The following is a 13,235-nucleotide window of genomic DNA, read 5'->3' as shown; positions in this document are numbered from 1 at the left end:
TGGAATGCACAAATCCCACAGTAGGGGATGCACAGCTGGTAAGAAAAATGGCTGAACAGTACATTCTCTTCTCATCAGTTACCTTCCCCCTTTCTCCTGCAGAGGCTTCAGTGCTGAGCAGTACTGTGTTGCTAGGGAGATAAGGCAAAAAGAGAAGGGAGCCAATTGTGTTTCAGAGCGGGAAAGTTTTGCATTGTGCATCACTGTATGACTTTCAGAATTATGGTATCTTAGCTTAGCATAAACTGTCTTCCCTAGGAAAAGCTGGATTAAGGGTGATGATGGGCCCGTGTACAGCACACAGTGCTGGTGTAGATCTGGAAGAGGTACAAAGCCAGAGTTGTGGAGTGAGGCCTTGTCTTGCAGATGGGATGAGAGACTAACAAGCTGCTGCTCCTTAATATGTGGGAAAAGGAGTTTATCTTGTCAGTTTGTCCTGTGGAGCTTACTTCACTGCTGACTCTTGTTCCAGCAGAGAGAAAACGTGCCTACTGATCACTGGTGGGTTTTTGTGTTTCTTTGTTTTTGTTTTTTTCCTGACATACTTTAGCTGCAGCATTTGATAGAGACTGCTATACTGTTGATAATCTTCCAGCCTTACTGATAAACAGAGCTAACCAAATTAGTTAGCAGGAGAATGTGAAGAGTTCATGTTGTACCATTTTATTAGCAGTGAATTAGCAAAAAAATTATGCCATTTTACTATCTACAAAAATAATATAGAGCTGAAAAATACCCTCAAGACTAATACTATGGTAATCAATGTGAAATAGTGGCTTAAATTCATATTTTTAGTAGATCTTGCTGTGTTGTGGCAATGCACACTTTTTCCTGGGATGCATTTCTGGTACAGACAATTGGAGAGGAAAAGCTGTTCTTGGGTAGTGATCTTATGACTAGTCCTAGGCTAAAGTGCCAGCTGGTGCATGTCTTTTTGGCAGCCACTCAAGCTGTTGTTTTGTTTTGGCAGCCCTTGTAGCCAGAGCATGCTGCTTTCTCTGTTTAGGCTGATGAGAGAAATGCTGGTCCAAGGGTGTATTTTGGCACCCTGAGGCTAGAAAATTCTAGCTGTGCCGAGCCTGCTGTGCTGAAAGCCAAGTGCCTGTTGTCAGACCCTCATCTGTGTCTCTGCACTTCATGCAGAAGCCACTGTCCCATTCTGGTCTTTCTTTTTTTGCCGTTCGGTTACAGAAAGGTACTAACCCTGTCATAAGCCGATAGAAATCAGTAGAGAACAGCTGGTTTGAGCAGTGCTGTTCTCATCCATGGCTGATGAGTATCTATCTAGCTTTTCTTGTGAAAGCTGCCTTCTTACAAGGTCTTTGTCCTGGGAGTTTACCTTTTGGCGACTCATCTCTATATAGATGGAGACAGACTGCTTGTACAGGACAATGCTGCCAGCAAGACGGAAAAGATTCCCTAACTATTTAAAACCTCTTCATTTTCATTAGCTCTTCAATTTCTTAGCCCTTTTCCTGCTTCGGATGTTTGTTCTCTGGGTGGTTATCTTTAGATTGAGGTCAGTTTTCTTCTATTTTCTTTGACTGTGTAGTTGAATTTGTTCTTTTACATTCTTCTTTCTGAAAAACAAAGAATCCTCAGCTACTGCCTTTTAAGAAATAGATTTACTGCCCATTTGTAAGCTATGCAGATTCTCACCGTAAGCCATTAGGATATTCTCCTAACTGGTATTTTATACTTCTGTATTCTAAATTTGTGGGGCAGTGAAAAGACATTTCAGGCAAATCAGTTCTGGATGTAGCTTCTCGTTATGTCCTCAGAGCCTCCATAAACAATGTATTCAAAAGCCACAGATATGTGTCTTTTTGTGTGATATTTATAATGAATGTTTCTTGCTCTAAAATACTAAAAATAAATGTGCCAGTGTCTTATGGTTTAGGGTGGAAAGAAAGCCAGCCAAGATTTGCAGGGAACTTGTAAATCTCCTGTTTCTGAGTGTTCAACTTGAAGTGCATAGTAGAAGTTTCATTTATTAGGATGTCTCTGTACTGCCTGACAGTGAAGCTCCATCTCAAGGCTTTAGAGGTTCTCTCAAGAGGAGAGAACCACTGCCTGCTTGTCCAGCAGTTTGTTCCCTGTTGCTATACATACCTTTATTGTGACAGTGAGTATGAACTAGGTTGGTGCCTTTGATCTCATTTCTAATGGGCATGGAGTTGGAAAAATATCCTTGCTTGCTGTCAGCCTTGATAAAATGGAATTTGTATTGACTGACAGATAGGAAAAGCACCTGTCCATCCGAGAACCCCTTGTCAGTGGGGGCATGTTAGTGGTGTGAAGTCCCAGATTTTGGGCTGTTGTTCTTGCTGCTGAGAGTTCCCTGCAGCGTGTCTTCTACAAGGCAGTTGCTTTAGAATGGTAATTCCTGATTAACTCTTTTTGGGGTTGCTCTTCTCTGGGAGAATGTTTTATTCTGGGTACGTTAACCCACTTCCCAAGTGGATTAAGTAATTTCGAAAGAAGGCAGTCATAAGCCTTTAGAGAGGGAGTTAATCAAAAATAGATGCTTCATTTCAATTCATGCCCTTCCTTATCCTTAATTATCTGCATGTTTAGACCAGCCCTAAAAGCCAACTAGTTCTCTAGGGTTGCAGTCCTAAGACCATCTCATCAGAATCCTTTTACATGTTCAGAATATTATTTTGCATGAGGAGATGGAGGAACGATGGCTTTGTGGATAAAGAACAGAAATTGAAAGTGGAAGTCCTGGCTGTTTAATTCTTGTGTGTTTTACGATTTCCTTGTCTTTCTGTGTCTCAATTTTCACATTTACAAGGTGGGTTTAATAATAGCTTGTCTTATCTCAGCATAATTCAGGGAATAGCATTCATCAGTATCCACATACTACCACTGAGATTCCCTAGAGAGAAAAGGAAAGATCCGTAGCCCAAATGATTTCCCACCCATGAGCTCTGAACCATTTGCTTTTCAGTTTAGAGTTAAAAATGGGAATTTAGTTTTCAAAACTTATATTGGTGTTTATTAATGGTAATGTGTTTTTTTTTTTTTAACTGGTTTTGCTGAGTAAAGCCAACTTTTTTTAATCTTTGCCATATACACAAGCACCGATGCTAAATATTTGATTTTATCCTACAGGTGCATATATGAGCACACTTCCATGGTATTTCACCCAGTGGAAGGGGAGGAGGGAAAGAAACAGCGAAAATTGGAGAGTAGTCGTTTAGCTTTCAGCAGCACAGTTGGCCATCTGTGGTCATTGTGATGAATCACACAGAGTTTGATGGTGATGATCTAAAGAGCAGCTCTAAACCAGGATAAATATTTCCTCTTGTATATAGAAGGGGAGGAGCAGGAACCAGTTTTTTCTTTCTTTTTTTTTTTTTTTTTTTTTTTTCTTTTCCCGAAATCTTTTAATTTCATTTCACATTTGGTTTATTTTGCAGGTGTTTTTCCAGATCTGACCACCTTGCTCTCCACATGAAGAGGCACATCTAAGTGTTGGTCAGCTTGTCACGGATGACATCTGAGCTAAGTGTTGTGAGATGAAAGTGGAACTCAAGTTATAATGTGCTGCCTTGCAGGAGAAGAGAACTTGGTCACATGTAACCCTCTGTACAGAGACCACACACTTACACTGTCGTATACCCAGTTATACTTCAATACATCCATTGGTTCTTTATGCCTTGCCCCAGCTGGATGGAAGAAGATGCAGGAGAGGAAATGCTATGGAGATGAAGTCAATGAGAAGGAACAATTGCTTACAGTACTTCATCTCTCTTGGATTTGTTTCCTGGGTTTGCCAATGGAAAACAGAGGAAATGGAGGAGGCTTCCCTGCAGGTGGACGGCAGTAGGAGGGGCTTATTTAACTTGCTTCTCAGTGCAACTCAGTAGGAGAAAATGACGTCTTGAAGTTGCATATTTGTAGCACTAACTTTCTTTTTAAATAGATGGGGGGAAAACAATGACCTAGAAAACCAAATCCCAGTTTGGTAGCCAAATTAACCTCGTGGTTCATTTGTTCTTTGTCTGAAGATTCCTAATGTTCAATGCATCAGACTTTTCACAGACACTTTGACCTGTCTTGGTTTTGGTTTTTCTTCCTAGAACTGAGCTATTGAGATCCTTTCAAGTCAATACCGGTGGCCTTAATGGCAGTAGACTGTGGAGTGACACTTGTTACACAAATATCCTCTCCTTGGCCCAAGTTCATGTAGACTTCACAGAGGACTATATATTTTTTTTTAATTGTTTTTGTTTTAATGTTTGTTTTGGCTATTGCACAACATATGCACTAGGGACTCTGGAAGCTGCTGCCATGATGGCTAAGTGGCCAAGGGATAAACCCTGAGAAACAGCACCTAATATCTCTGTAGGCCTCACCTTATTGCCATAGCTAGAACTTCTTGTTTATTTGTTGAATGAAAACTTTAAAAGCTTATTTGGAAGCTTAAACCTTTTTTTCTCTTTTCTCTACAAACAAGTGATCTTCAGAACTCCTTGTCTTCACCTGGATATTGGTCTGGGACTGGCCACACAGGCATGACTACAGGATTCCTTCCACATCATGTGAGCATGTTAGCCACAACTCACAGTGACTAAGTGGTGAATTATGTTGCTTTTTCTTGCAATTCTTCTAATAACCGATTTAAAACATTAGACTTTTGTTTGGTTAAAGAGCACCTGCAGACATTTTAATTTGAACTTGATGCTTTTCAGACATCTTACACACACACACACACACACACACACACACACACACACACACAAACAAGCCAAAAATCCTGCTCATCTGTGAGTGGGAAATAGAGAACTTCTTCCAAGTACAGTGGCTTCATTCAGAATTAGCCTTTTAAAGAAATTATGAAAGTCCTCCTTTTCCATTCATCAAGTTGATGCTGTAGCCTGCTCCTATGTGTAACAGTGTGAACAGTGAAGGAAGGGTTGGGTTTTACAGACATGAGACTTTTCTGAATGATTAATCCAAAATGCTAATAATCTTGAGGCCCATTTTGGCCTACTGCGTGAACCATCAAGGGAAAGTGAAGGTCTCATGCTCACCCTTCAGTTCTATTTATAATTTGATTTTGTTGGGCACAAAGTGGGTTGAAGTCTTCATTACAAAAAAGGGAGGAAAAAAAAAAAAAGAATAAAAGAAAAAGCATCTTCCAATAACTCATGTTTGAAACTATTTGGCGCTGGCCCTGACTCCAAAGACTGCATTTAGGACCATAAAGATGGGCTGTGCAAGCAAGCGTTTTTCCATTAGATTGTATACTTTGTATATTCTGGGACCATCTCTACAAGATGTGTCTAGAAATTAAACAGAATGGCGCATGGTCCACAAATGGTTGCTGCTCTTTTACACTGTATTAGCCAGCTGCCCTTCTTTGACTGTTTTGACACATTGACTGTTAAATATTTCCCTTAATTCATGTATTAGGAGTTGAAATTGTACTTTTGGGGAAAAAGAACAAACAAGAGACTCAGTAGATGTTTAAGAGCTGTCACCGGGATCCTTGGCACTTGAATTCTCAGTTTTGCAACCTTTGGTTCCAGTGAGAGATTGAATTTACTCAAAAGATGCTGGTTTTCCTCACAGTTTTTGCAAAGCACTGTGTCTGTCAACCAAACACTTTTGGGACAGGAGGGAAATACAATGTCTGGCCCATATGGCATGAAATATGGACCAAAATCTAACTATCTTTTAGGGGCATTGATGTAACATTCATGATAAGAGGGAGAGAGAGAGTGAGTGTGAGGAAAAGAAAGGTAGAAGGTGAGAAAGAAAGAAAATTGAGTTTATTCCAAAGATTTAAAACTAACCATGCTATATATACATATGTGGAGCATTGCTTGCTGACAATCTCATATTTCTCTGCTTCTGTGTATGCATACTTTTAATGACCATTCCTCCAGCTGTTCTACTGGGACTGAGGGCCCCAGAATCCAATTTGTATTGGAATATATGGAGCATCCTGCCAGATGTCTAATGGAAACTGAAACCTCAGCTGTGTGAAACTGTGGAACATCCAGTCAGTGCATTAAATAGAAAAAGGTTAACAGAATCCTAGAATTTCATTACTGTAGCATCCTAAAATATGTGCTTTCAAACTCACTGCTGTGGTACTCTTTGGCTGTGAACCTGCGTAAATATCGCTCCTTGACCTCTGAACACACCTGCATTTAGACGTGCTAACAGAGTCTACAAATCACAGTTACTAAGTGTTGGTTTAAGTACTAGTAATTCCAGTTTTAATTCCTGGTCTTGTTGATACCTCATTTAAATATGGCAGAACAAGGGACCCATGGGGGGAAAAAAAAAAAAGCTGAAATGTCTGATTATTTTGTTCTGGAGAAAGGCTTACATTAAATCCTGGATCTATCTAGCTACAAAAACAGAAGGAAAGAAGATAAGAGACTTCACCAGATTTTAGACTTAACGGGCTTTTTCTATTGCAGGTCTTGAACCCTGAAGCCAAATCTGGGGCTTTGGGACCATCTTTTCTGTTTCCTAAGGGAGGTGTTCTTCACCTGTACGTGTTGTATACCCTGTCAGTCTCTGCACTTCAGTTTTTGGGTTCTCATTTGCAAGTGTCTTAATCATTACTAAAATTTCCAAGCTTAGCTTGTATTTTGTAGGAGTCTCCATTTTGGAAAGGTGCATTCCAAGAGTCATTTTTTTCAGTGACAGCTTTTCTTTTCTTGCAGATATTTCAAGCTGTGCACTTCGGACCTGAGTAATGTGTTGTAGCTAGATCCTTTCTAGGCCTGTATCTCCTTGCTAAAGTTGTATAGATATCCTCTGTTTATAAACTATTAGTATGAGTAGAAATAGGCTAATAAGGAAAGGCAAATCCATTCTATAAGTCTTTGGAAGCAAAACCATAAATAGATGATTTGATAACAGCTGAGGACAAACTTATCAAGCTCTAGAGAGGAGAAGCTTATGATTGTTTTCTTCATGCTAGATTGATACCTGTTTGCAGAACAGCAGCCAGGTATTTCTGGCTTTTCTGAAGAAATTCAAATGTGGTTTCCAAGGCCATGGAGCTGTAGAATGAGAATAAATTGAGACAAATATCACAGAAAATAGTATGCATGGAGGAAATGCCACTTTTTGTGAGTAGTAAATAGTATTTTGGAGCAGAGCATAGAATGAATTATAGGAGAATGCAGGTGGAAGCAGAACTCCAGAGGCCATCTCAGCCAACATTTAACTAGAGCTGGGTGCTCAGGGCTGTGTTCAGTCAATTTTTCAACGCTACCAAGGATGGAAATTCTGCAGCTACTCTGTATAAGGTGGCCTGCTATTTGACCACTGAAATGGTTAAAAAAAGCCACACACAAAAGATAAATCTGTATGTCATGTAGGAACTTCCCATGTTCCCATGTTTGCTGCTTCTTCCACTGTGCACCAATACAAACAGTCTGGCTTCATTTTCTCTACCATCTCTGTAAGATCTACCCTTTTCTAAGATTTAACTGTGTTCCACAGTCTCTGTTCAGCTGTCATGTGTTCTGCCTCCTGATCTCCTCAGTGGAGCTCTGCTAGACTTGCTTCAGTGTGTCAATAATTTTCTTGTAAGCGGAGACCAAAACTGGACAGAATATTCTGGACAAAGATGTACTTCATATCTAACAGTGTTGAAATATCACTTAGAAAGTACCAGTATCAAGATTTTTCTAATCAGTTTTACTGAATTTATTAATTATGTTTATGGAAATACATTTTTTATGCTGCTGGGTTGAGGCCTGGCAAACAAAAATCTGTCTTTTCTAACACAGTCATCACTTTTTTACCTTAAACTGGAAAAATGTTATCGCTCATATCAAACACATATTTTTGTCACGTTTTAGAACAATGCAACACTTGAATGCATCTTTGCTCTGCTGTTTTTCCCTCCTTAGGAGAAAAGCAACCAAAACCATCATGGGTATTTTATAAAGAGTAGCTTAGCAGGTTTCCAGAATCAATTATTTTTCACTGTCTCAGAATTTCTCTCTTTCAAGAAAGAGCCAGTGCTCAGTCCAGAAAATTATTTCACCTGGATAGGCTGGGCAAAGGAACAAAAGAAATCTTATTTCAAGGACTGAAACTCCACATTTATTCAGCGTCTTGGACAAGGCCCCGAGCAGTCTGATTTAACTGAACTGAATTGTTTTTTAAGTTGAGAGTAGGATTAAGTAACCTCCAGAGGTACCTTCCAACAGCAATATTTCTGTGTTTCTGTGATTCATATCAGAGCTCTCTCTGATTAAATGTGTACTGATTCTAGTTCTTCCCAGTCTTGTTCTGGCAGTGCAGAACATAGAATGAGCCTGTAGGATTTCTCTCAAAGTGATAGTTTCATCCTTATTACCTTTATGATTCTTCATGAGGAAGATGGAGAAAATCTTGAAGCAGCAGCAAAAATAAAAACACCTTTACAAAGCAGTTTGAAGGAATATCTTATCATGAGATGTGTCACAGCTGCAGGGACCAACCAAAGATTGTGAAAGCAGATTTGCTAGCCTGGGAGACCCATTTTATGTCTCCAAAATGATTCCCAGTACCTGAAATCTACTCTGACTTATGTTTCCGTAGAAGTGAATCATAAAACCTTTTCTTCCTTTTCCATTCTTATTTGCCACAGATATTTTTGTATTTGGGTTTACTGTATTATTAAAATAGCACATTTTCACTTAATACCTGGAAAACACCGACCAAACACAGATCAGAAAGTAGAACTTAAATGCTTCCGGTTCCTTGATTTTCAGAACTGTTTTACCTTCAGGTCTGAAAAGGATAATCACAAAGATTGTGGCTAAAATGGAGTGGAATAATTGCAGTGGTCAAGTGTATTTTGTCTGTGACCTTTTTGATATTTACAGAATCAGGCTTTTGTCTTCATTTTACCTGGCTTGAGACAACTGGGGCCTTTTTAGCCATCTCTAACACAAAGGTTGTTCCTCCTGTTTAACATGCTTCATTTGTCTGTGTCCAGAAGAGGTCATAATTGGTGCTTTTGGCAAAACTGATGAAAATCCAACTTTCCTGAGGGGTTTCCTTTGTCTCTCTTTCCCTTAAGGTGTCAAAATCTTTGAATTAAAAAAAATAACAACAGAGGATCATTGTTACATAATTGAACGTTACCTGGCTAGCATCCAGTTAATCAAGGGCTTTTATTCTTGATTTTATTCAGGACTTAGCACATCCAGACATTCCATCCAGCAAGACTGTTTTTAAGCTTTTGTATTTCTAGGTGACACCTTTAACCCAACACTCTTTTGAAGTACTTTTTGCTGATTTCAGATAGAGTTGCACTTGCAAAGGTCATCACATATCAAGAACAAAAACAGTGCTTGACTAACTCTGTGGATTTGGCTTGAAAAATAAAAATCGTTTTCTCTCAAAATTTTACAGATGCTCATAGACAAATCTTGCCTGTCTTTCATGCGCATAAAGTTTACACCTTATTGAATGATTATTTCCGGATCAAGCCTGGATACTTTTCTTCCTCGTGTCACATTTGCACTTGTTTTTATTGATAATTTAGAGACAATTACTGCAGTCTTCCTCCTCCACAGGTCTACACTGGCTTCAACAGCAAGATTTAGCATCACAAGAACTGAAGGGTCTGGCCTACTGGGTACTAAGGTCTGTCTCATAAAGCTGAGACTTTCCTCCTCCCTTAGAGGAAGAGGTCCAAGACATACTTGTACTATATAAGTTATATATATGATGATGTAGTTGTATATATAAGTTATATATATATAAATGTGGAGATGGTGGGGTAGGCTGCCTTTATCACCTCAAAAATGAGTTTCCCTACCAGAAAACTTTCAAATGCAGGTGTCATTTTCAAACAGGGTTTTATAGTTTTCCTTAATGCTTGTTAATGGTATTTTTTGGTGTGATAATTTAAGTAGAAACTCTTCACAATTTTCCAAATGAAAGCTTTGATGATTTTTTTAAGTGCTTTGGTCCTGACTTCTATATACTGCCAGAAAACAGGTTCTGCACCCTGCCTCTGTGTGAGTGTGGCAGTACAACAGTCTACTGTACATACCTACACAGAAGAGAAAACTGAGCTACTGACTTACAGTGTGTAGTAGCCAACCGTGCCTATTGCTTTGATTTAGGGAGGGCACTTACTGTTGCCACTGCATTTTAGGAATCATTTCAGCTTTTGTAGGAAAGTTTTCAATAACTGGGGGAAATACATGTTGCTGTGTACTGTGAATGGATAGGCTGCAAGCTGGGGATTGGGAGGGGAGGTAGGAAGGGAGGGAGATGTGGGCTTAGCATGTACACACTGAAAATGAGCTAGAATGGACAGAAAGGTGACAATTTTAGCCTTTATTATTGGGCTCTTGGGGAAATAAAAAAGGTAACTTGCAATCCCTGAAAGGCCTGTTGGCTGAAGGGTTGATCTTTATGTTTTGGAACATGCATTTTTCCCATTTCTCTGTATTTTAAAAACCAGGCCTGTCAGATTCTGGAAGTAGATCAAAATGCTGGTTTGCACACTATTTTGTTACCAAGGCCATGTCTCTAGCAGGGAAGTTGCTCTATATTGAAACATCTATCTAGTTAAGATCACTTTGTGAATGCACCCAGTACTTGCTTGCCTAGACTGTGTTTGCATTGGCATCCTATGCAGTAAGAAACGGTTAAACCAGTAAAGATACGAGAAGGTTCTTGCACCAATTTAAGTGTATGGTTTTGTAGTTGCTGCATATAAACCATGACAGCTTTTCACTTAGAAACATGGCCTTAGTTTAGCATGTCTGCTCATCTGAATTGGAAAAATAATAATGCAGGCTGTGAATTTTTCTATTGCTTTGCAAAATGGCCTGTTTTCTTACTTAATCCTTTAAAACCTTTATTTCTCTCTACTTCACATTAGTTTTTTGTTTGGGGGATTTTTTTTAAGCAACAACAATAAAAAGTATGACTGCTCCTGATTTTAAAATATCTATATATATATTGCTTGAAGGACTTTCATTTTGCACTATATTTTTTCTTTTACCAGATGTGTCTGACAAGTGCATTTTGGAGATGCCCTCGGTCACGTTCTCTCAGGCCTACTCTGGTATTTCTAATATATCACAGAAGTACCCAATCTTGTAGCCCTCAGTTCTGCCTTTTTTTGACATTTTATTTTTTTTAGGCTTTTTATATATATATATATATATATAAATATATTACTTTGTCAGTTTTTTTGCTGTACAAAAGTCTTAAGATTTAAAAATATTATTTGTATTATATGATGGTGGTATGTTAATGTTACAAAATTATTAATGAAGAAAAAATTTATTTTTGTTACTGGTCTGTTTCATAATTCTTTTTTAAATTGGTATATTGTAAGATATCTATGCAAAAATGTTATGTGACGCATTTTTATTTAAGAATGTAATATGTGTAATAAACAGTAGAATGTGTTTGGCCCGACAATGTTTAGTGTGCCTTGTATATTATTTCTTTTTGAAGCTTCTGTGAACAGTGAAGTCACTTTTGAACACCAGTTAAAGCTGTGGTTCGGCAAGAACACATACTGGCATAAAATATGTAACTTCCAAGTGTGCTTCAGCTTATCAGAATCACATTTTTGGATTTAAATAACATTTTTAAAGGTGCATTTCATAGTGGCTTAAGCGTTGCTTGTATCAGTGCTGTTGCACATGTTGCTTTTGGAAAAGATGCACAAGAAAGAAATGTGCATTCTTAAAAGCTGACCAGATTTCCAGATTTGCTTCTGCTGGACTCAGTGACTTTTCTTCTCTGTTTGCTTGCAGCGGTTCAAGATCTTAGCCGGTATTATTTTTGCAAAAGATACAAAGAGCACTTGCACTGCATTTTCCATGCCTAGTTATCAAAACATTTGTCAGTCAGTGGTCAAAACAGGACTAGACTTTGAGGCTCCTAAGTATTAGTGAGCTGCTCTAGTCTGTTTATCATGCTGTACTGAAGGAACTGAGTGCAGCATTATTTTCTTTACCCTGCCTCTATCGTTTAGCCTCCCTCTTTAATGTCTACGAAATTGCAAGCACAATTGAATCCACATGGATGATGAAGTACTAAAAATGTATTTAGGGAGTAATGGTGCTAGCAAACCTAGGACTAGTACTTTGTAATTAAAGAGAAGTATGGTTGAGTGATGACATTTAAATATTATTTTTGGGGAATTCAGGAAGGAGAACAGGAAATTTCCTACCCTTCAGCAAAAAGATCTGTTACCCTTTTGGCGGATAGCTGCAAAATAGATAAAGATTCCTAAAATTCAATGATAAAAATCCTGGCCTTCAGAGGTGAATATTTTGGTCCCTAAAATACACATTTACTTCCACCTTCTTTTCTGTGACCCTAAGATACTGTGTTTGGCTGCTGCTAGGGTAATTTGGAAGCAGAAGGATGGGAACCGTTCCCTTGATCAGTGCTTAATGCTTTGGGAAATGATCTAAATACAGCTCATGAGCTGTGGCAGAGAATTGAAAGTTTCAGATACAGATCTTTATTTCCATGTAAAATGAGGTGATCTCATTCCCTGAACTCCACACGGGTTCAGAGGGGTTTGTGTGGTCCTGCACGACACTAACCCTATGTTCCCAGACCCTGGGCATAGCACAGCCCCTGATAAGACAGAGGAGACAAAAATACTCCTTCCCACTCCCCAGATGATGCTGGGAAGGACAGTCCTGGTTTGGTTCTGCAGGATCAAGGTGGAGATGTTTTTTAGTGCCACTGTGCCAAGGCCCTGAGGACAGACCCGAAGCCCCTCAAAGTGGTGTCTGGTCCCTCTGGTTTCCTGCCAACAGCTGTTCCTCAGTGAGCCGTCCTCTCAGGCTGCTTGTGGCACTGACTACAAGTGCACCCCTGCTCAGAGAGGTCTGTGTGGCCGAGGAGCAGCGTGCTGAGGGTGGTTAGACCCATTCCTGGGCAGCATCCATGAAATGCAGCAGTGACAGCATCAGCTTTAATGTTGAGAAGAAGCACGTGAGGAAATGTTCTCCCTGTCAGGTGGGTCTTTTTGTGGCACAAGAGAGCCGTGCTGTTTTCTCCTCGCACAGCCATTTTCTTACCCCTCTGCCCCGTCCTCACATGTCACGTTTTGGAGTCTCTTTCATCTGCCGAGCTAGCACTGCTTTCTGCTGAGCCACGAGGATTTTCTATTCACTGTGGTGGTCACCAGATAATTATAAAAATGCTGCTGTTAGAACAATTCTTCAGGGTGGGGATTGCTGTTAACCCCTTGCCTGCTTTTCTCTCAG

At 39.4% G+C, this 13,235-nt stretch overlaps 1 protein-coding gene across 2 annotated transcripts in view; it reads left to right on the top strand.

Annotated features, from left to right (window-relative positions):
* Nucleotides 1-11,289, top strand: part of KLF7 (KLF transcription factor 7) — a 59,826-nt gene extending 48,537 nt beyond the window's left edge. Inside the window, exons 4-5 of one of the 2 annotated variants that reach the window (XR_011904354.1) lie at nucleotides 3,426-9,621; nucleotides 11,000-11,289. Coding sequence is in view for 1 of the 2 variants with exons in the window: in XM_072342190.1 (XP_072198291.1) it covers nucleotides 3,426-3,477 (52 nt within the window). In the remaining variant the exon portion in view is untranslated. Of the gene's footprint in view, nucleotides 1-3,425 lie in introns of both variants that reach the window. The other variant, XM_072342190.1, reaches the window with a different exon arrangement.
* The last annotated feature ends 1,946 nt before the right edge of the window (nucleotides 11,290-13,235 follow it).

The sequence above is a fragment of the Excalfactoria chinensis genome, chromosome 7 (genome assembly GCF_039878825.1).
Source record: "Excalfactoria chinensis isolate bCotChi1 chromosome 7, bCotChi1.hap2, whole genome shotgun sequence".
Taxonomy (NCBI): Eukaryota; Metazoa; Chordata; class Aves; order Galliformes; family Phasianidae; genus Excalfactoria; species Excalfactoria chinensis.
The sequence above is the reverse complement of the archived record's forward strand: the minus strand, read 5'-3'. Positions and strand labels throughout refer to the sequence as shown.